We start from the raw sequence: 22,946 nt of genomic DNA, 5'->3' as shown, positions 1-22,946 counted from the left end.
AGATCCCCCATAAGTGTCGTCCACAGATCCCCCCATAAGTGTCGTCCACAGATCCCCCCCATAAGTGTCGTCCACAGATCCCCCCCTAAGTGTCGTCCACAGATCCCCCCCATAAGTGTCGTCCACAGATCCCCCCCATAAGTGTCGTCCACAGATCCCCCCCCATAAGTGTCGTCCACAGATCCCCCCCCATAAGTGTCGTCCACAGATCCCCCCTTAAGTGTCGTCCACAGTTCCCCCCATAAGTGTCGTCCACAGCTCCCCCCATAAGTGTCGTCCACAGATCCCCCATAAGTGTCGTCCACAGATCCCCCATAAGTGTCGTCCACAGATCCCCCATAAGTGTCGTCCACAGATCCCCCATAAGTGTCGTCCACAGATCCCCCATAAGTGTCGTCCACAGATCCCCCATAATAGTGTCGTCCACAGATCCCCCATAATAGTGTCGTCCACAGATCCCCCATAATAGTGTCGTCCACAGATCCCCCATAAGTGTCGTCCACAGATCCCCCATAAGTGTCGTCCACAGATCCCCCATAAGTGTCGTCCACAGATCCCCCATAAGTGTCGTCCACAGATCCCCCATAAGTGTCGTCCACAGATCCCCCATAAGTGTCGTCCACAGATCCCCCATAAGTGTCGTCCACAGATCCCCCATAAGTGTCGTCCACAGATCCCCCATAAGTGTCGTCCACAATTTGTTTTAATATGGCCTTTGAACATAATTTTTCAAGTAAGATCATATAAACCTCTGTTTTGTAATTTTGTCGTTTTTCCCGATTAATCGATTAATCGTAGAAATTAATCGGCAACTAATCGATTATTCAAATAATCGTTAGCTGCAGCCCTACTTTATAGAAATAAATGTGAATGTCACCACCTGGGTCCCTAAACTCAGACGGATTTCCTATATTATTTTCTCTTCCCCTGGCACATATGCAGTGCAGGTGCACTTAAAAAATGGGTATATGTTGCCCACTGAACTAAAAGAACATTAAATTATTGTCCCTGGCACATATGCTGTGCTGGTGCACTGAACTGGCACAAAATGGCCGCTGATGCCCACCTGACTAACAGACGGATAAAACTTATTTTGAAACAAGGCCTGGAAGTGCTGCATTCTTATGGCCCCCTGTGATGCTGGTAATATGTCTACCATTTTGTGTTTGTACCGGGGGTCTAAGTACGTTGCCACCCAGTATTGGTCATTGCCCTTTATGCTTTTTATATGGTGGTCCCTCTTCAAACACTGGAGCATGAAGGCCCCCATTTGCACTAAATTGGAAGCGGTGGAGCGCCCTGGCTCCTGCTCATCGCCCAGGAGAATGTAGTAATTGGTCTCCTCCCCCCAGCCACGGACAACACCAGGGATCCCAGAAAAGTTTAAAGAGGACCTTTCACCTGGATATCGATAATCAAATTATTATACAACATTATAGTGCATCCCCCAGTGATGTCTTGGCAATTTTTCTTTTCTAAAGCACCCCCGTTCGTCCGCTATGGTCCCCATATCTTTTGGCGCCTCATATGCTAATGAGGCGACTTGGTTATACTAGGCATGGACTCCTCGGCGCGGTTATCTTCTCCCTTGCTGTGAGCTCATCTAATCAGAGTGACCTGTTCTTAGCCAGAGAGAAGGAGCTCAAGTTCTCGCGAGAATTATCCAGCGTCATCAACTTTTTACGATTGAACATTTGGGCCGTGGAAGGTGGAGTGGAGGACAAACAGAAGGGGAAGCGGCAGGACGTGGAGAACCAGGAGTTTGGCTTTGTGGGTTCTGACGACGTTGCTCCCACTGGGCTCGGTAATGGGAGGTCAGGTGCCTTCTTAAGGCGGTCATCCCTAGGCGAGTGTTGGGATTACCGTGACTTAGGCTACTTTCACACCTGCGTTAGGTGCGGATCCGTCTGGTATCTGCACAGACGGATCCGCACCTATAATGCAAACGATTGTATCTGTTCAGAACGGATCCGTTTGCATTACCATGAACAAAAAAAAAATATATATTTTCAATTGCACCATATTGTGTCAGTGAAAACGGATCCGTCCCCATTGACTTACATTGCAAGCAGCGTTTTGGTGTCCACCTCCAGAGCGAAATGGAGGCTGAACGGAGGCAAACTGATGCATTCTGAACGGATCCTTATCCATTCAGAATGCATTGGGCCTAAACTGATCCGTTTTGGGCCGTTTGTGAGAGCCTTGAAACGGATCTCACAAGCGGACCCAGAAACGCCAGTGTGAAAGTAGCCTTATGCGTTGACAGCACAGGCTGCAGATGGCAACAATATTATCAGCAGCTGACACGTTAAAAAAAAAAAAAAAACACTCTGTGGAGGCATGTGTCGGCGTCCTGGGAGCGCCAGCTGTGACCGTGCATGGTGGATGGCTCGCTCCAGATACATTTGCAGTCTGCTTTTTGCCTCCTGTGCACTGCGAGTTCTTCCTGCTTCTCCTGCCTATCTGCTGCTCCGTCTCTCCCTCTGAACTCCCCTCCTCTTCCTCTTGTGGGCACTCACGTGATGTCCATTGACACGTCATCATCATCATCATCATCATCATCACCTTCACCACCACTGACATTAGAGATTTTGGAGTAGGCACCAACAGCGGGGACCACCCTCCTTGGGCTGATCTGGGTAATGTCGTCAGACCGCTAATGCTCCGGTCCCTCTGTGACCCGGCCGGTTTTGCGCTGATGGGGCAAGCGCTGGCTACTACTGTGGGAGCGGTATTGCGTTACCACTACATACTAGGTTTCTTACTGCACAGCTCGTTCGTCAGGTGGTGGTCTCTTCTAGCACTGAATTTGGTGGCTTCTGCGGGTGGGCCCCTTTTCTGCTGGGGTATGGGACTAGCAATACAGTGTGACTCCCCTTGCCTGGCTTCCTCCTCAGGCGGAGCTTTTTTCAGAACAGTCACTTAATTCCTGGCTACTTCTGTATAGTGCCGGTCTGACGGGGAATAGGCTTAGACCTAGCCTATTCTTCTCCTGTCTTCCCCCTCTGGCTCATGGTTCATAGCCACCCCGCAGGCCTTGGTAGCTCCTACGTTACTACCTTCCCTCATCTGCATTTGCACTGGATATTCGCTTGGTGGCTCCCATTTCCACACACGCTCCGGTCCAGACCGGTAGGCTGTGCCGCCCACCACATCCCTTTTTCTACAGGGAATCCTTCCATGGTCCCGGGTGCGCTAACTATATCCACACCACAGCTGCCACCTTCGCTCCCGGGCAAGAGATCCGGAAGCATGCGGCGTGGACGCCCTGAGATCTCCTTGGTGGGAATTCTCCCCCTTTTACATGTTTTCCTCCTACCCAGGCTTCCACGGAAGATCCAGATGGAGGGCATTCCGATAACTCCTAGTCACTCCGGATCGGCCGTCACGCGTGGTACACCAACCTCGTTCTCCTTCTGGAGACGTCCCTTGGTCACTGCCGCCCAGAGACAACCTTTCTTCACAGAATCCGGTCTTAAATCGGCATTAGGGTCTTTTGGTTTGACGGCGTGGCTTTTGAAACTGCCATTCTGACGTGGAGAGGGTTTTCGGCGGACGTCATCTGCACTGATTCAGGCCAGGAAGCCCGCATCACCCAGGATCTATTATAGGACCTGGAGGTCCTTCCTGGGCTTCTGTAAGGGCCGGGACATCCCCTCACTCCGTTTTTTTTTTCTCTCCCCACGGTCCTCTCCTTGGACCTTGGTTTAGCCCTTGGTTCCTTGATGGGTCAGGTGTTGGTGCTTCTACCCTGGGGGACACAGCCTTTCCAGCGTCCTCTGGCTCCCCTGGTGCCCATGAAAACCTTCCTTCAGGGAGTGGCACATATGGTTCTTCTGTACCGTCCTCTACCATCTTGGGATCTGAACAGAGTTCTCTCAGCGCTCCAGTCTTCTCCCTTTGAGCTATTGCGGGAGATTTCAGTCCGACTCCTCTCCTAGTAGGTAGTTTTTCTTGTAACTATCACATCCATCAGACAGGTGTCCGAGTTGGGGGTGCTCTCTTGCAGAGAACCCTTCTCAGGTCTTTACAAGGATAAGGCGGTTCTCCGGCCCATTCCTTCTTTCTCCCGAAGGTGGTCTCTGACTTCCATATCTATCTATCTATGAAGAAATTCCTTCCTTCACACCCTATGGAAGGAAGTTACATTATTGGATGTTGTCAGGGCTCTGATCATTATTGGCAGCCTCCATGTGCTAAAACGTCTCAATTGGCTGTCCTGTCCCACCTGATGGATGTGTCATGGGTCAAAGTTCTGCACAATGCAAAGAATATGGCTCCGGCAGACATCGCCATATGTTCACATGTTCGGCGAACGAGCAAAGTTTGTCGCGAAACGACCGCCTGGTAAACTACATGGTCATCTCTACTCACCAGCACAGCAGGCAATTATCAGAAAGAACTGTGTTCCCAGCAATTGCCTGCTGGCCTGAGGCCATGGGTTATCATCTCCTCTATGGGAATGTGCGACTGCTACTTCGATCACTCATCCGACATTCATTTTATCCGGAAAGATCTCTGGTTACACAGGATAATCTGCTGCCCAGAGATGATGATTTCGGTGTCCACATCAGTAATGGACCCGATGAACAAGCATAAGCTCGTTTATCAGGTGATCAGTAGGGAAATTATCTGCAATGAGGGTTCACGTGAAAATTTATGCTCCAATAAAAAAAATATTTCTGGGAATAAAGACATGTAATGCCCGCAGTCTAGCTCCGTTAGAAGAAGTTTGGTGCTTACTTGCTCCCCGCCACCCCGGTCCTCCGCGCTAGCTCCCGCATTTCTATGTTCTGCTCCCCGGACTATTTACATCCAGCACTGCACGATCACATGCTCCGCTGCAGCTAATACCTGGGGCAGTCCTGTCAGTGATGGACTCCTTCCCTGTATGACTGTATTTAGAGATAGCCGACACTGATAGGACCACCCACTGGACCCATAAGCCTATAAGCTTAGGGCTCATGCACATGAACGTATTTTCTTTGTGTCCCTTCCGTGTGTTGTTTGTTTTTGTTTTTTTTGTTGGTGTTTTTGTTTTTTTGGGAACTGTATGCATAACCATTCCTTTTTAATGGGTCTGCAAAAAAACAAAAAAAACAAACAAACTGTTACTCCGTGTGCATTCCATTTCCGCATGTCTGTTCCGCAAAAAAAAAAGTGTTCTATTATTGTCCGGACAAGGATAAGACTGTTCTATTAGGTGCCAGCTGTTCTGCTCATCAAAATACGGAATGCACACGGACATCATCTGTAAAATACATTCGGTTGTGTGCATGAGCCAAATCTTTTACCCCCACAGAACTGTATATCATTCTGCTCAGCTCCCCTTGCTCCCACATAGACATGCATGCTTGCATGTCATTAGAAAAGTGAAACTTGCTGTCAGATGGATGCTAGTACTGAACGGCCGGACTTGGGTTCTCCCCATGAGCGGTGGTGCGCACGCACGGGGTGATGTCACGCACAATGGGCGCGCTTCTGGGCCTATAGCGCTTAAAACACACACGGTTGGTTATGCCCCTGCCGCCAGACTTACCAAGCGAGTGAGGACACTAGAACCAATGCGTGTCCCTGCACACAGGAGCCCAGCCATATGCATGTCTCCAGAACACTATAGTAAGTTTAATTCCCTATTGATGTGGTCATTTTTTTTAATTTAGTATTTTGGATTCTGATTGTGTTTTTTTTTTTTTTTTTTTTTTAACGTTTCAATTAGGATACCTTTTTGAGCCCTGCCATACGCACCTCTCTACATCAGTCTGTTAGCCTCAGCCCCGTGTCCCCTGACAATTTGTGGGGCTGACTCCTAAATTGATGAAACGCGGGAACACCGTTTCTTGACCGGGTGATCCCTTGTAGATAGAACACCACCTTAAAGGTTGTCTCTTAAAGCCCTCTACATCTAAACGTAATAGGGCATTCTAGGGCCTTTTGAATAAGGAAAGGTTCCGGACGGGGCCGCCCCTTTTGGGGCGATTACTCTCTGTATTAGGGGGTCATTAGGGAATACTAGACCAAGTAGGGCACCTCAGGGACAGCATTAGATCCCTTACCCCCATCGTGTCAGTTTAAGTGACTGTGAATCATATTTCATATAATTACAACAATAATCAGTGCCCAAGTGATATTCATGATTAACTTAATTAAAAACAGTAGCTGAGCATTCGTGACCTGATCGGGATCCAAGCAACACACCAGAGTCTGGCGTGGTGCAAGCACAACTGCGCCTGCGCGACTTCTCCTAGTATCGGCAGTCTTCTATGACCAGCAGGTCAGAGGTTGGGAGGTCAGGTGATCGGGATCCTCCGAGTCACGTGAGGCATAATAGTTATGTGCACTCCCCTTTCACATCACTGCTTGAAAAAGGTTCCAGTGTGTGAACCGAAATGTTGTATTTCTGGTGAATAAACATTTATGTTTTTACTGAAGGAAGTGCCGTGGGATTTTTATAGAGAGAGATATATATGTTTGTATATCCTGTGTGCATATATAAATTGTCCCAGTATATTTATCCCAATATATATGTGTGAATACAGGTAAAACTCGAAAAATTATTTGAATATTGTGCAAAAGTTCATTTATCTCAGTAATGCAACTTAAAATTAGAATTTTGTGAAAAGGTTCAATATTCTAGGCTCAAATTGTCACACTCTAGTCAGCTAATTAATCCATACCCCCTGAGCAAAGGGGACCTCAAAACACTGACTTTGGGGTTTCATAATCTGTAAGTTTTAACCCCTTAGGGACACAGCCTTATTACACCTTAGGACCAGGCCATTTTTTGCAAATCTGACCACTGTCACTTTAAGTGGTGATAACTTTAAAACGCTTTGACTTATCCAGGCCATTCTGAGATTGTTTTTTCGTCACATATTGTACTTCATGACACTGGTAAAATAAAGTTAAAAAAAATATTTTTTTTTGCATAAAAAAATGTCAAATTTACCAAAAATTGGGAAAAATTAGCAAATTTCAAAGTTTCAGTTTCTCTACTTCTGTAATACATAGTAATACCCCTAAAAATTGTGATGACTTTACATTCCCCATATGTCTACTTCATGTTTGAATTATTTTGGGAATGATATTTTATTTTCTGGGGATGTTACAAGGCTTAGAAGTTTAGAAGCAATTCTTGAAATTTTTCAGAAATTTACAAAAACCCAATTTTTAGGGACCACTACAGCTCTGAAGTCACTTTGTGAGGCTTACATAATAGAAACCACCCAAAAATGACCCCATTCTATAAACTACACCCCTCAAGGTATTCAAAACTGATTTTACAAACTTTGTTAACCCTTTAGGTGTTGCACAAGAGTTATTGGCAAATGGGGATGAAATTTGAGAATTTAATTTTATTGCCTAATTTTCCATTTTAACCAATTTTTTCCACTAACAAAGCAAGGGTTAACAGCCAAACAAGACTGTATCTTTATTGCCCTGACTCTGCCGTTTACAGAAACACCCCATATGTGGCCGTAAACTACTGTACGGCCACACAGCGGGGCGTAGAGTGAAAGGTGCGCCGTTTGGTTTTTGGAAGGCAGGTTTTGCTGGACTGGTTTTTTGACACCATGTCCCATTTGAAGCCCCCTGATGCACCCCTAGAGTAGAAACTCCATAAAAGTGACCCCATCTAAGAAACTACACCCCTCGAGGTATTCAAAACTGATTTTACAAACTTTGTTAACCCTTTAGGTGTTGCACAAGAGTTATTGGCAAATGGGGATGAAATTTGAGAATTTCATTTTTTTGCCTAATTTTCCATTTTAACCCATTTTTTCCACTAACAAAGCAAGGGTTAACAGCCAAACAAGACTGTATCTTTATTGCCCTGACTCTGCCGTTTACAGAAACACCTCATATGTGGCCATAAACTACTGTACGGCCACACAGCGGGGCGTAGAGTGAAAGGTGCGCCGTTTGGTTTTTGGAAGGCATGTTTTGCTGGACTGGTTTTTTGACACCATGTCCCATTTGAAGCCCCCCTGATGCACCCCTAGAGTAGAAACTCCATAAAAGTTACCCCATCTAAGAAACTACACCCCTCAAGGTATTCAAAACTGATTTTACAAACTTTGTTAACCCTTTAGGTGTTGCACAAGATTTAATGGAAAATAGAGATACAATTTCAAAATTTCACTTTTTTGGCAGATTTTCCATTTTAATATTTTTTTTCCAGTTACAAAGCAAGGGTTAACAGCCAAACAAAACTCATTATTTATGGCCCTGATTCTGTAGTTTACAGAAACACCCCATATGTGGTCATAAACTGCTGTATGGGCACACGGCAGGGCGCAGAAGGAAAGGAATGCCATACGGTTTTTGGAAGGCAGATTTTGCTGGACTGGTTTTTTTGACACCATGTCCCTTTTGAAGCCCCCTGATGCACCCCTAGAGTAGAAACTCCATAAAAGTGACCCCATCTAAGAAACTACACCCCTCAAGGTATACAAAACTGATTTTACAAACTTTGTTAACCCTTTAGGTGTTGCACAAGATTTAATGGAAAATAGAGATACAATTTCAAAATTTCACATTTTTGGCACATTTTCCATTTTAATATTTTTTTTCCAGTTACAAAGCAAGGGTTAACAGCCAAACAAAACTCATTATTTATGGCCCTGATTCAGTAGTTTACATCCCATATGTGGTCGTAAACTGCTGTACAGGCACACGGCAGGGCGCAGAAGGAAAGGAATGCCATACGGTTTTTGGAAGGCAGATTTTGCTGGACTGGTTTTTTTGACACCATGTCCCATTTGAAGCCCCCCTGATGCACCCCTAGAGTAGAAACTCCAAAAAAGTGACCCCATTTTAGAAACTACGGGATAGGGTGGCAGTTTTGTTGGTACAAGTTTAGGGTACATATGATTTTTGGTTGCTCTATATTACACTTTTTGTGCGGCAAGGTAACAAGAAATTGCTTTTTTGGCACCGTTTTTTTTTCTTCTTATTTACACCATTCATCTAACAGGTTAGATCATGTGCTAATTTTATAGAGCAGGTTGTCACGGACGCGGTGATACCCAATATGTATACAATTTTTTTTATTTATGTAAGTTTTACACAATAATTTCATTTTTTTTTTTTATGTTTTAGTGTCTCTATAGTCTAAGAGCCATAGTTCTTTTTCAATTTTTGGGCGATTATCTTAAGTAGGGTCTCATTTTTTGTGGGATGAGATGACGATTTTATTGGCACTATTTTGGGGTGCACATGACTTTTTGATTGCTTGCTATTACACTTTTTGTGACGGAAGATGACAAAAAATGGCTTTTTTTACACCGTTTTTATTTTTATTTTTTTACGGTGGTCATCTGAGGGGTTAGGTCATGTGATATTTTTATAGAGCCGGTCAATACGGACGCGGCGATACCTAATATGTATACTTTTTTTTATTTATGTAAGTTTTACACAATGATTTCATTTTTTAAACAAAAGAAATCATGTTTTAGTGTTTCCATAGTCTAAGAGCCATAACTTTTTCAGTTTTTGGGCGATTATCTTGGGTAGGGTATGATTTTTGCGGGATGAGATAACGGTTTGATTGTTACAATTTTGGCGTACATGCGACTTTTTTGATCACTTTTATTACCTTTTTTGGGAAGTAAGGTGGGCAAAATTCCAATTTCATCATAGTTTTTAATTTTTTATTTTTATGGCGTTCACCGTTCGGGTAAAGTAACATTACTGTTTTATAGATCAGGTCGTTACGGACGCGGCGATACCAAACATGTGTAGGGAATTTTATTTTTTTCATTTTTAATCAGTGATAAATGTGTTTTTTGATTTTTACTTTATTTTCACTTTTTCCACTTTTTTTTTTGACCCAGACCCACTTGGTTCTTGAAGATCCAGTGGGTCTGATGTCTGCATAATACAGTACTGTACTCTATATAGGGTACTGCACTGTATTTTACTTACACTGAACAGATCTATGCTTTCAGCACAGATCTGTTCAGAACCATGGACAGCAGGATGCCTGAGAAGGCGTCCTGTTGCCATGGGAACCTTCCCCGTCTGCTCAGTAGTTGCCAGAACTGCGCAGACGGGGAAGGGTAAGGACGGGGCTTGGGGGGGCTGCCTGGAAGCTCTCTCCCTCTCCATTCGGGGGGCTGCAAAGGCACAGCAGCCCCCCGATGGGAGAGGGAGGGAGCTCCCTGAGCTGTTAACCTTTTCCATACAGCGGTCCGTACGGACCGCTGTATGGAAAGGGTTAAACGGCTGACATCGCATCACCGATGTCAGCCGTTTATACCAGGGTGCCAGCAATGTGCTGGCACCCTGGTATACCCACTAGACGCCAACGATTATGCAATGGGAGGCGGGCGGGGGATCGCGATCCCGCCTACCGCACCGCCCGCAACCCTCCCCCTGCACCTCCCACCGTGTGAAAAATAACTCAGGGGTGCAGGGGGGAGGGATACTGGAAAAAAAATTAATCCTAAAGTTTCTGATCCCCGCGGTCAGGGACCGCGGGGATCAGAAACTGCAGAAATCGCAGCAAACCGCAGGTCTGAATTGACCTGCGGTTTGCCGCGATCGCCGACATGGGGGGGTCACGGGACCCCCCCGCGCATTTAGCCTAGGTGCCTGCTCAATGATTTGAGCAGGCACCGGGTTCCGATCACTGCCAGCCGCACGGCAGTGATCGAAAATGCACAGGGCGTACATGTACGCCCTGTGTCCTTAAGTACCAGGGCACAAGGGCGTACCTGTACGCCCTATGTCCTTAAGGGGTTAATCATCCAAATTATACCAAATAAAGGCTTGAAATATCTCGCTTTGCATGTAATGAGTCTATCTCATATGTTAGTTTCACCTTTTAAGTTGGATTACTGAAATATAAATTAACTTTGCACGATATTCTAATTTTTCGAGTTTCACCTGTATATAGATATGTATATATGCCCCTGTAATTTATATGCATGGCTATATATACTTTAGTGCTGTCCCCCAAGTTGTGTGATATATACACGCACACACTTATAAATGACCCCCTCAGCTGAGTAATCCCCCTACAGGCAGGGCCGGAGATGTTATGCATAACAGGGGCAGGGGAACAAAGAGCTCCCCTGCCCCCCTGTATGCCGTGTACCTCCGGAGCTGTAATTACCAGAGGTACGCGGTCACTTCAAAGGCAGGAGAATCAATGCGATCCTTGAAGCGACGGTATGCATGGGCTGGTGCTGTGATGTCATATTACCGAGGATCTTCCCCTAGGAATGAGCATTAACCCCTAGAGCATCTGACTGAATATCATTATTATAATTATTAACCCCTTCATTGTTAACCCCATTATCAATAACCCCTTCCTTACCTATACCCTGCCCTGCATTACCCCTACAATATCCCACAGCTACCCCAGCATTACTCTATACCATTATACCACCAACCCCATATCCTTTTAACCCCTGCATCACCTGGTCCCTGCATTTGCCCCTGACCCTTTCTACCCTATAGCGACAGCGTGTAGTTAGGTTTGAGTGTATATTTAGATAGATTTTGGGGTGGAATTGTAGTTGGGATTGTGTTGTGTTAGTGTAGTTGGGTATATTATAGTGCTGCATGTGGATCGCGAACCCATTCGCTTGAATTTGGCCCGGACTGCAAAAAGATAGAACAAGTTCTATTTTTGTTGTGCAGTGGAAGCATGGAACCCCATGGAAGCACTCCGTAGTGCTTCCTTGGGGTTGCGTTCCGTGCTTCCGTTTCACACCGCATCTCTGGATTTGCAGACCCATTCAAGTGAATGGGTCCACATCCGTGATGTGGAATGCACATGGCAAGTGCCCGTGTATTCCGGACCTGCTGTAAGCGGCCCGCAATACGGCTACGGGAGCACTATGGTCGTGTGAAAGAGGCCTCACTGTCCTGTATAGGATGTAAGATAACTGGCTGCAGCAGGAGCCTCCTCAGCCCTGATTGCAGGTGGGGAAAAAAATCCATAAAGGGTGCCATGACATCTTCTTCCTTATTTGTTCTTGTGATCGTGGGGGTCCCTGATGATTTTGTGGCACAACTCCTTTACAGGGAATCTGTCCCCAGTTTTATGGTGTCCTAATGAAGGGCAATGCAAACTAGTGACAGATCTCCATGCTGAATATTCATGAGCTTCTGGCTTTCAGTTAGAAAAAGCTGTAAATCATTGACAGGGGGCGGAGACAGCCAGAAGTTTCAGGACTTGTTGGTAAGTACTGGTTCTGTTAGAACCTAGCAGCAGTACATTATTAGAATGACCATTGGTATTTTGCGGTCTGCAAAATATTGATAACGCCCGTGTTGAATCCATTACCCCAGGGACACTGACTTCAATGGGTCTGTGGTCTGCATTTGCGGCCAAGAATGTTCTGTCTTTTGCGGATTTAACATACGGATGCAAAAAGGACAAGGATTTCTGTTTGCTTTTCACATCCGTATGTCTGTTCAGCAAGAGACAGAACATGTCCTATTCCTGGCCACAAATCAGTCCACTGGCCCATTGAAGTCAATGGGTCCCCCCCAAAAAAAGGATGTGTCACGGACATCATCCGTATTTTGCAAATCGCAAAAAACCTATGGTAGTGTGAATCCCCGCTAAATGGTGACTGATTCCCTTTAAGCCTCTCCGCACCAGTCGACCATTTGCTCAAGATGAAACTGCATAAAGTTAACACTCCTTTCTCTGCAGGGTTTCTACAAGAAAATTGTACAGTGAGGGCAGCTATACTTCTTGTTTAATTTTAGCATTAATTTGTGTGTTTTTTTTCTTTAGTAATGGTCGCGGCTGGTGCCGTGTGGTTACTATGGAGTCTTCCAATCCTGCCATCATTTAATGCAGGGATAAGCAACCTCTGGCACTCCAGCTGTTCTGCCACTACAACTCCACCAATCCTCCCTTCACTTGTAGGGGAGTCACAAGCACAGCTGAGTAAGTGTGCCTGCTGGGAGTTGTAGTTTCGCAGCAGCTGGAGTGCTGATCCCTGCTCTCATGGCTGCTTTCTTGTGGTGGCCAGTGGTGTTACATGTGGTTGTCTTTCTAATATTGCTGTGCTGCATAAATCAGCAGATACGTGGCATTTACAGACCTTTGAGGTTACCAGAGGTGACGTAATGACTTGTGCAGATTGCCCCGGCGCAGCCATGTTTTGCTAGAATGGGATCGATCCTTTTATGACATTGCCAGTCAGTGTGATGCCGGTCATCCACGCCTAGACTGACAGATGAGAAAATACTTCTGTTTACATGAAGCTATTTGCTTCCAGCGATAGCTGAGTGATGTACTTGCCCATCAGTCCAATAAAACAAATGAATGGAGCAGCAGGACACACGCTCGACCGTATTGAGATCCTCTGCCGTATCTTAGTACCGGAATTAACAACACAAGTGTGAAACTAGCCTTAGTAGCGTTACCGGTCCATGCCTCGCCATCTTCTATAGATATCTTTTATAGCAGGGATGCCCAATCTTGGGCCCTTCAGCTGTTTCAAAACTACAACTCCCAGTATGCTCAGACAGCCTACAACAGGGCATGATGGGAGTTGTAGTTTTACAATAGCTGGAGGGCCGCAGGTTGGGCATCACTGATTTATAGTATTAGGACGGTGACATCCATTGGGATGCCCCTTACAGCGCCATAAGGTGGTTTCTCCCCCATTTTGCTTTCGGTGCACCCTGCATCCGGCTGACTGGGCTGGAATCACAGGTTGGAGCTTCGGACTGGTCGCCGTGTTCAGTCATGCTTGTCCCCCTGCCATTATCCTGTGAGGGTCTCGGACAGCTCAGGGGCACTAGGGAGTGTAAGTGGTGAGGAGGCCTTGGTATATAGAGAACAGCCCAGGTGCTGTCATGACTGGTCAGCACATGTTCGTATGCATGAGCCCTTAGGCGTCAGAGGAATGACTTAAATAGTGAGTTTACCGCTCACATCTATCAGGAAAGAACTGGGGGCACTGTTATGGAAGCACTGTGTATGGCTCGTTTATGGGGGCCATTGCTTTAGAAGCACTGTGTATGGCTCTGTTATGGGGGCGTTGCGGTGGCAGTAGTCCTATGTAAAGTGTATGATGTCGAACAAAATTGAAATTTGTCTAAATTTGCTATTCATGCATGAATGACAGTTATAGAGTAGACTAGTAATTGTTTCCCTGCATAAATGAGGCTTAACCTCTTGCAGACACAGGGCTAAATCATTCGGCAACACCCCCCTTGTCATTCGGGTCTCCGGTGACACGATAACCCTTAATAGGATGGTGATCGGTGTTGTGATAATACACCACCAATCGCCATCCTTAGATCCTGATAGGTGGCACCTCCAGCACCCCCACGTGAGCCACTCAAAGTTCGCAGGGAAAGTTTTGAGGGGGGGGGAGAGTTTTATTTTTGGGCTTCACCCTGATCGGGTGTCTGGGGTCCACAGCACACGCAGCTTGCCGCCCCCCTCCCCCCACACTTTTTTTTTGTGTGTGCGTGTGCTGTCTGTGGCCGGCAGTCTTAGCGTCCGGCCACTTTTAGTGCATCGCCCACCCCACTGCTGATCAGCTTCGGACCGCTGATCAGCGAGTTTGAATTGTATTTATTTAATTTTTTTTTCTGTTAGGTTTAGGGTAGTGAAGCAAGCACCCATGGAACCCCCCCCCCCCCCCCACACACACGCCTCTATGGCCCGCCAGACGTTCTCAGCTGAGGAGGCATACGCCCAGCTTTCCTCAGCCTCCGAGAGCCCCAGTGAGGACAAGGATGACACCACTTTCCTCTTGTCATCCGTGTCCTCCTGATCATCTAGTGATGATGATGAGCCCCCAAGGCGGTGGAGATGCCGCCAGGCAGAGCAAGGGGACCCCTATGCCAGGGACCCTGTGGCCCACACTAGTATGAGCCGCCCGGGGGCTTGTACTAGTTTTCCGGCCCACCAGATAAGTCCACCTGAGCCCCCTACCGGTGAACTTGCATGGTGTACCTGTGCCCTTACCAGTAGAAACCTGCTGCTGGTCAGATATAAGGACAAGAGGGATGTCTTTATGCTGTACACAATTCACGGTAACTGCATCACCCCTGTCCCTGTGCGAGGTACTGCGGCAACAGTCCTCAAGCCCGATTGTATCGTGGACTACAATCGGTATATAGGAGGAGTTGATCTCTCTGATCAAGTCCTCAAGCCATATAATGTCATGCGCAAAACCCGGGCATGGTACAAAAAAAGTTGGTCTACTTGGTACAGGTTGCCATGTACAACTCTTTTGTACTATCCCGAAGCGCTGGCAGCACAGGGACATTCCTGCAGTTCTATGAGGCAGTCCTCAAGGACCTGATCTTTTCTGACCGAGAGAGCAGGCCGGAGTACCTCGGGAACTGGAGGCGCCCGGATCGTCCCTGGCCAACACTTTCCAGGTGTGGTCCCTTATACTGGAAAGAAGGGATGGACCCAAAAAAAGTGCAGTGTGTGTCACAGGAGGGGGATACAAAAGGACAGAAAGCCTATCATCTTTAGAAGTCTATTAAAACCTGCAAGATCCCAACTATCACCGCGCCATGTTTTGCCGTCCGCAAATTGCGGATCCTTGAAACGTAGATGCCACCCGTGTGCATACCATGGCTCGGATGGAGAACCAAACCACCTTTGTGTGCATGAGCTCTAATACTGATCTGCAGAAGTATTGAAGTGTCTTACAGTATACCAGTGATTGGTCTATTTGAAAATTAAGTCCTCTAATGGGACTTAAATAAAGCTAAATGATTTAATAAAAAATAATGTATTCCATAATAAAAAAAGAGGCAGAATCACCTTTTTTTTTTTTTTTTTTTTTTTTTTAATCCATTTCCAGAATTTCTGTGTTTTTTATGGAGCAGTATGGTATAGAGCAGAAGGAGCTGAGCAGATTCCATGTAGATTTGTGGGGAGGCATTCAGTGTAACTTTCCTGGCTTTTGAGTCTGGTACGTGGTCCTTATTGACCACCTTCTGAGCACGTGTGCAGAGCCGTCTGTCAGTCTCTGATTAGGACCGCCCACTGGACTCCCGAGGAGTGAAATGCAATCTTCAGTTCCTCCTGCTGTCATTTGCTTGTTCAACATGTCAGGCCCCATTTAAACACACTACACCCACTCTTTGACCATGTCTGTGAAGGTTCTCATTTATCCAGGTCATGGTATATATCTGTGAAGAATAAATCAAGGCAACTGGACGTACTGTAGATTTCTTGAAAACGTTTCACTCGTTCTTCCAACGAGCTTTCTCAATTCTGAGTGACTGTACAAAAATTCTGGGAATAAATATGGAACTGAATCCACATCTGGTAATTATACCCAGCATTGGGTCAAAGGTGTTGATTCCATTATCCTAATTGGAGTCATACAATGCTGTCTTGACACCTTTTTCTGGGAAGTCTTTATCGCCTACTGACTCAAATTAGGATAATGGAATCAACGCCTTTGACCCAATGCTGGGTATAATTACCAGATGTGGATTCAGTTCCATATTTATTCCCAGAATTTTTGTACAGTCACTCAGAATTGAGAAAGCTCATTGGAAGTGAAACGTTTTCAAGAAATCTACAGTACGTCCAGTTGCCTTGATTTATTCTTTACAGATATACTCTTTGACGATGTGATTATTTTTTTCCCCCTCATCTTTTGGCACACGATATGTGGCGCACACACAAAAGTAGAATTTTTGATCATTCACATCTACTTTTAACTTGGTTTATGTCAAAAACTGGCACTGTTTCATTGATAAAAGTGGGCATATCTACCAGAGATAGTATTCGATTTCTCCTATGAACCCAGTAGCTAATAGAGCGGAGCTGTCCTCGTACTATGCCATAGTGCAGCATACTAAGATGAGGGAGCCGCTGGAAGCTTCCTTTTGGCATTCGAGATGAAAGTTGATTTGTTCGTCAGAGTTCTTGAGGGACCTTGTATATAACTTTGGAAGGGGCGTGTGTCTGATTCATGATCCGCAGGACAAGCATGGATTGTGAATTGGGATGCATGCTTCAGACAGTAAGACTGTGTATCTCCCAGGTACTGTGCCTTGGGGAAAGTGTTCGCCCCACTGATTTCCCCTCCCCTGTTTTTGTTGCATTACAACCTGGAATTAAAAATGTATTTTGAGGGCTTTGTACCATTTGATTTACACAACGTACCTACCACTTCGAAGATGCAATATAATATTTTTTTACCTTGACTCGAACAATAACTAAGACGAGAATAAGAGTCTTGACCATTTCTAAAAACACTTTTCTTTTAGGATAGCAACACCCTGTGCCACCATGGCTCATTCGAAAACGAAGGGCAACGATGGAAAGATCACCTATCCACCAGGGGTCAAAGAGATCTCCGACAAAATTTCAAAAGAGGAAATGGTTAGACGACTTAAGGTAAGATATTGTGTTATCCTTGGAAGATGAATGTTACTGACATACGTTGTTATTTATTTACTTTTTTTCTAAAGCTAGTTTATACACACACCAAAAAATTTATGAAAAACCTTTAACGGGGTCGTCCGGGCTGCAGCCAGTCCAGCCCCCGATCGCCATGGATAGAGCTTTGTAGTTACAGTGCCTGTGTCTAGAGCTGGAGGTTAGGTCATCAAAAGTTTAGTCTTGGAGAGCCCCTTTAATAATCCAAAGCAAATTGCAAGGGTGATGGTGGAATTATTGACTGCCCTCTATTTAATGCTCCAGTCCTGTGTTAGGAGATCACTGCATACAACGCTATGAACATAGTTGGTTAAAATGTCATTACTTATCGATATTTATAACTGTACAGACGGCTGTGACTTGAAGTAATGTTGGGCTTTTCATATGTTCTCTAGATGGTTGTGAAAACCTTCATGGATATGGATCAAGACTCTGAAGAGGAGAAGGAGTGCTATCTAAACCTTGCTCTTCATCTAGCATCTGACTTCTTTTTAAAGCATCCAGATAAAGATGTCCGCTTGCTTGTAGCCTGTTGCCTTGCAGATATTTTTAGGATTTATGCCCCAGAAGCTCCATACACTTCTCCAGATAAACTGAAGGTATGTGTGTCTACATAATTTCATAGATTGAAATGTGTGAGTGACAAATAACCGCATGTCATCAAATTGGTAATGAGCGAGCTACTTCTTTCCCCTGAAAGTCCCCCCCCCCCCCATTAACCCCTTGAGTCATGGAGGATTTTTTGTTTTTGAGTTTTCATATTTTCTCCTTGACTTCCCACAGCTGTAATATTTAATTTTTTTTCTTCATTTTTCCATTTACATGGGCCTGTGTTTTGCTGACAAATTGTACTTTCGAATGGCACCAGTTAATATTGCATAGGATGTAGTGGGAAGCTGGAAAAAAAAAATCAAAATGGGGAGGAATTGGGGGGAAAAAAAAGCAATTTCGCCACCATTTTTACAGGTTTTGTCTCTTTGCCCTTTATTCTCTGGGTCAGTACGTGATTACATCAGTACCAAATTTATATAGTTTTTCTTGTGTTTTAATACTGAAAAAAATAAAAACTTTGTAAAGAAAATAATTTTTTGGTTGCTATATTCTGACCCCACCATAATTTTTTTTTTATTTTATTTTTTATTTTAGTTAGGTCTACGGTGCTGTGTGTTGGCAAAATTTTTTTGCAGAACGATCTTTAGTCTTTATTGAAACCATTTTGTAGTTGTGTGACTTTTGATAAATTATTTTTTTATTTTATTTTATTTTTAGGGTCTATTCTATTCTATTCTATTATAATGGGTCCGCATCCGTTCCGCAAAAGGACCCATTCATTCTCTATGGGGAGGAAATGGATGCGGACAGCACACAGTGTGCTGCCGATTAGATGCTGATGATCCAGAGGATAGATCATCAGTTTAAAAAACTGCAAAACCCTTTTTAAATTTGTTTGTGTGCATCGTATATGTATATTTAAAAAAATAATAATTTTTTTATGCGCTGAAATACTTTACGACATTTTTTTTCCCCTCCATAGGATATATTCATGTTCATAACACGACAGCTTAAAGGTCTTGAGGATACGAAGAGTCCTCAGTTTAATAGATACTTCTATTTGCTTGAGGTAAGTTTGCCTTGGTCAGCGTTATTGAACCTTTTGTATTTGTGGTCACTCCTGGTCCTAATCTAGCACTTCTTCCTATTTTCAGAATATTGCATGGGTGAAATCTTACAATATATGCTTTGAGTTGGAGGACAGCAATGAAATTTTCACTCAGCTGTATCGGACCTTATTTTCAGTGATAAAGTAAGTGCACATTGCACAATATACACTGTTTGATGTATTAAGCATGATATGTCAAAAATCTCTGATTTAAGTTCTAGAATCCACCCCATATGTCCGGGCCCCTCACAGAGGTTATCTTTACCTTGCTCCCGGGGACCCACGTCACTTCTCATATCGGCATGGCCGCTGCTGCCTCACCCTGTCGCTCGTTTGAGCAGCCAATAGCAGGTGGTGACGGACGACCCTCCCTAGCGTCACCCGCGATGCTAGGTAGGCTCATCACATCCTGCATTTGCTAATCCCACTGCAGTAGCTTTTCTAGACAAGTGTTAGATATGGATAAGGATTTCGTAAATGTGGTATAAAGTACTCCAAAACTGGCTGCAAATATTCTCCTCAGAATGAATCTCTCCCCCCCCCCCCCCCATTAAAGGGCTTCTACCACCAGAAATACTGTTATGTAGCTGACTGATATAGTGATGCGTAGGGCTGCAGCTAACGATTATTTCGATTATTTGAATAATCGATTAGTTGCCGATTAATTTCTACGATTAATCGGGAAAAACGACAAAATTACAAAACAGAGGTTTATATGATCTTACTTGAAAAATTATGTTCAAAGGCCATATTAAAACAAATTGTGGACGACACTATTATGGGGGATCTGTGGACGACACTATTATGGGGGATCTGTGGACGACACTATTATGGGGGATCTGTGGACGACACTATTATGGGGGATCTGTGGACGACACTATTATGGGGGATCTGTGGACGACACTATTATGGGGGATCTGTGGACGACACTATTATGGGGGATCTGTGGACGACACTTTATGGGGGATCTGTGGACGACACTATATGGGGGATCTGTGGACGACTATTATGGGGGATCTGTGGACGACACTATATGGGGGATCTGTGGACGACACTTATGGGGGATCTGTGGACGACACTATATGGGGGATCTGTGGACGACACTTATGGGGGATCTGTGGACGACACTATATGGGGGATCTGTGGACGACACTTATGGGGGATCTGTGGACGACACTTATGGGGGATCTGTGGACGACACTTTATGGGGGATCTGTGGACGACACTTATGGGGGATCTGTGGACGACACTTATGGGGGATCTGTGGACGACACTTATGGGGGATCTGTGGACGACACTTATGGGGGATCTGTGGACGACACTTATGGGGGATCTGTGGACGACACTATATGGGGGATCTGTGGACGACACTATATGGGGGATCTGTGGACGACACTATATGGGGGATCTGTGGACGACACTATGGGGGATCTGTGGACGACACTATATGGGGGATCTGTGGACGACACTATATGGGGGATCTGTGGACGACACTATTATGGGGGATCTGTGGACACTATATGGGGGATCTGTGGACGACACTTATGGGGGATCTGTGGACGACACTATTATGGGGGATCTGTGGACGACACTATGGGGGATCTGTGGACGACACTTATGGGGGATCTGTGGACGACACTTATGGGGGATCTGTGGACGACACTTATGGGGGATCTGTGGACGACACTATGGGGGATCTGTGGACGACACTTTATGGGGATCTGTGGACGACACTTATGGGGGATCTGTGGACGACACTTATGGGGGATCTGTGGACGACACTATGGGGGATCTGTGGACGACACTATATGGGGGATCTGTGGACGACACTATGGGGGATCTGTGGACGACACTATATGGGGGATCTGTGGACGACACTATATGGGGGATCTGTGGACGACACTCATGGGGATCTGTGGACGACACTCATGGGGGATCTGTGGACGACACTCATGGGGGATCTGTGGACGACACTCATGGGGGATCTGTGGACGACACTCATGGGGGATCTGTGGCGACACTCTGGGGGATCTGTGGACGACACTCATGGGGGATCTGTGGACGACACTCATGGGGGATCTGTGGACGACACTCATGGGGATCTGTGGACGACACTCATGGGGGATCTGTGGACGACACTCATGGGGGATCTGTGGACGACACTCATGGGGGATCTGTGGACGACACTCATGGGGGATCTGTGGACGACACTCATGGGGGATCTGTGGACGACACTCATGGGGGATCTGTGGACGACACTCATGGGGGATCTGTGGACGACACTCATGGGGGATCTGTGGACGACACTCATGGGGGATCTGTGGACGACACTCATGGGGGATCTGTGGACGACACTCATGGGGGATCTTATGGGGGATCGGTGGACGGCACTTATGGGGATCGTGGACTTCAACTTATGGGTGATCGTGACGGGCACTTATGTGGATCGGTGGACGGCCCTTAGTGGGGGATCAGGTGGACTGCACTTATGGGGGATCGTGGAACGGCACTTATGGTGGATCGGTGGAACGGCACTTAAGTGGATCGGTTGTACGGCAATTTATGGGGGATCCGTGGACGGCACTTAGGGGGTCGGTGACGGCAACTTATGGGGAGGGGGATCGGTGGACTGCGAGTTTTATGGGAGGGGGATCGGTGGACGGCTCAGTTATGGAGAGGGGGATTGGTGAGCGGCGCAGTTTATGGAGAGGGGATCGGTGGACGCGCAGTATGGAGAGGGACGATCGGTGGGGCGGCGCAGTTATGGAGAGGGGGATCTGTGGGCGGCGCAGTTATTGGAGAGGGGGATCTGTGGGTGGCGCAGTTATGGAGAGGGGGGATATGTGCACTGTTATGGGCATAACAGTGCACAGATCCCTTTCCTCATAACAGTGCACAGATCCATCTTCCCATAGCAGTGCCATAGACAGATCCTCCCCCCTCCCCATAGCAGTGCTATACACAGACCCCCCTTCCCATAGCAGTGCCATAGACAGATCCTCCCCTCCCCTCCCCATAACAGCCCCGATGCTTGCATCTTTATTTTACCTTTTTACAATGACGCTCCCGCTCCTGTAACAGCCAGGCAGAGCGGACGGCGGCGTAGCGTCACTCAATCACGTGACGCACCTGCTCCGCCCACTTCATGAATGAAGGAGGTGGAGCAGGCGTGTCACGTGAGTGAGTGACGTTACGCCGCCGTCCGCTCTGCCTGGCTGTTACAGGAGCGGGAGCGTCATTGTAAAAAGGTAAAATAAAGATGCAGCGACCGCCCGCCCGAATAGCAACGAATCGGCGATTATTCGATAACTGGATTCGTCGACAACGAATCCAGTTATCGAATATAATCGATTACATCGATTAATCGTTGCAGCCCTAGTGATGTGCTAATGTCAGCACTACATAACAGTGTGTTTTTTAAATTTCTCCCTGCAGCCGTTCTGATAAAATAAGCACTTTTATAATATGCTAATGACCCTCTAGGTGCTATGTGGGGGTAGAATCAGCACCTAGAGGCTCCGTCTACTCACCCTTTATACCGACCAGGTCCTCTGTTCTGCCCGCCCCGCTCCTCTTGATTGATGTCACGGTTTGCAGCATCACTGACAAAATCCCTTGCCTGCGCCGTTCACTTCTGTATTCGGCGCAGACTCAGTGAGTGAAGGCCACTCTCCTGGGCCGGCTTCCTCACTGTGGCGTAGTCCGCGCAGACGCAGTGAGGAATCCGGCACCAGGAGTGCATAATTCACTCACTGCGCCTGCGCCGAATACAGAAGTGAACTACACAGGCGTGGGATTTTGTCAGCGATGTCACGGTTCACAGCAATCAAGAGGAGCGGGCAGGAGCGGAGCCTCTAGGTGCTGATTCTACGCCTACATAGCCCC

The 22,946-nt window shown here is 46.2% G+C and overlaps 1 protein-coding gene across 1 annotated transcript in view; it reads left to right on the top strand.

Moving 5' to 3' along the window:
- Positions 1-22,946, top strand: part of PDS5B (PDS5 cohesin associated factor B) — a 133,826-nt gene that overhangs the window by 23,169 nt on the left and 87,711 nt on the right. Inside the window, exons 2-5 of the mRNA XM_044284757.1 lie at positions 17,230-17,359; positions 17,797-18,000; positions 18,936-19,022; positions 19,108-19,205. Coding sequence (XP_044140692.1) covers positions 17,252-17,359; positions 17,797-18,000; positions 18,936-19,022; positions 19,108-19,205 — 497 coding nt within the window. The 5' untranslated portion in view covers positions 17,230-17,251. The remainder of the gene's footprint in view (positions 1-17,229; positions 17,360-17,796; positions 18,001-18,935; positions 19,023-19,107; positions 19,206-22,946) is intronic.

This window comes from Bufo gargarizans, chromosome 3 (genome assembly GCF_014858855.1).
Source record: "Bufo gargarizans isolate SCDJY-AF-19 chromosome 3, ASM1485885v1, whole genome shotgun sequence".
In the NCBI taxonomy this organism is placed as follows: Eukaryota; Metazoa; Chordata; class Amphibia; order Anura; family Bufonidae; genus Bufo; species Bufo gargarizans.
This window is presented reverse-complemented; position numbering and strand designations above follow the sequence as displayed.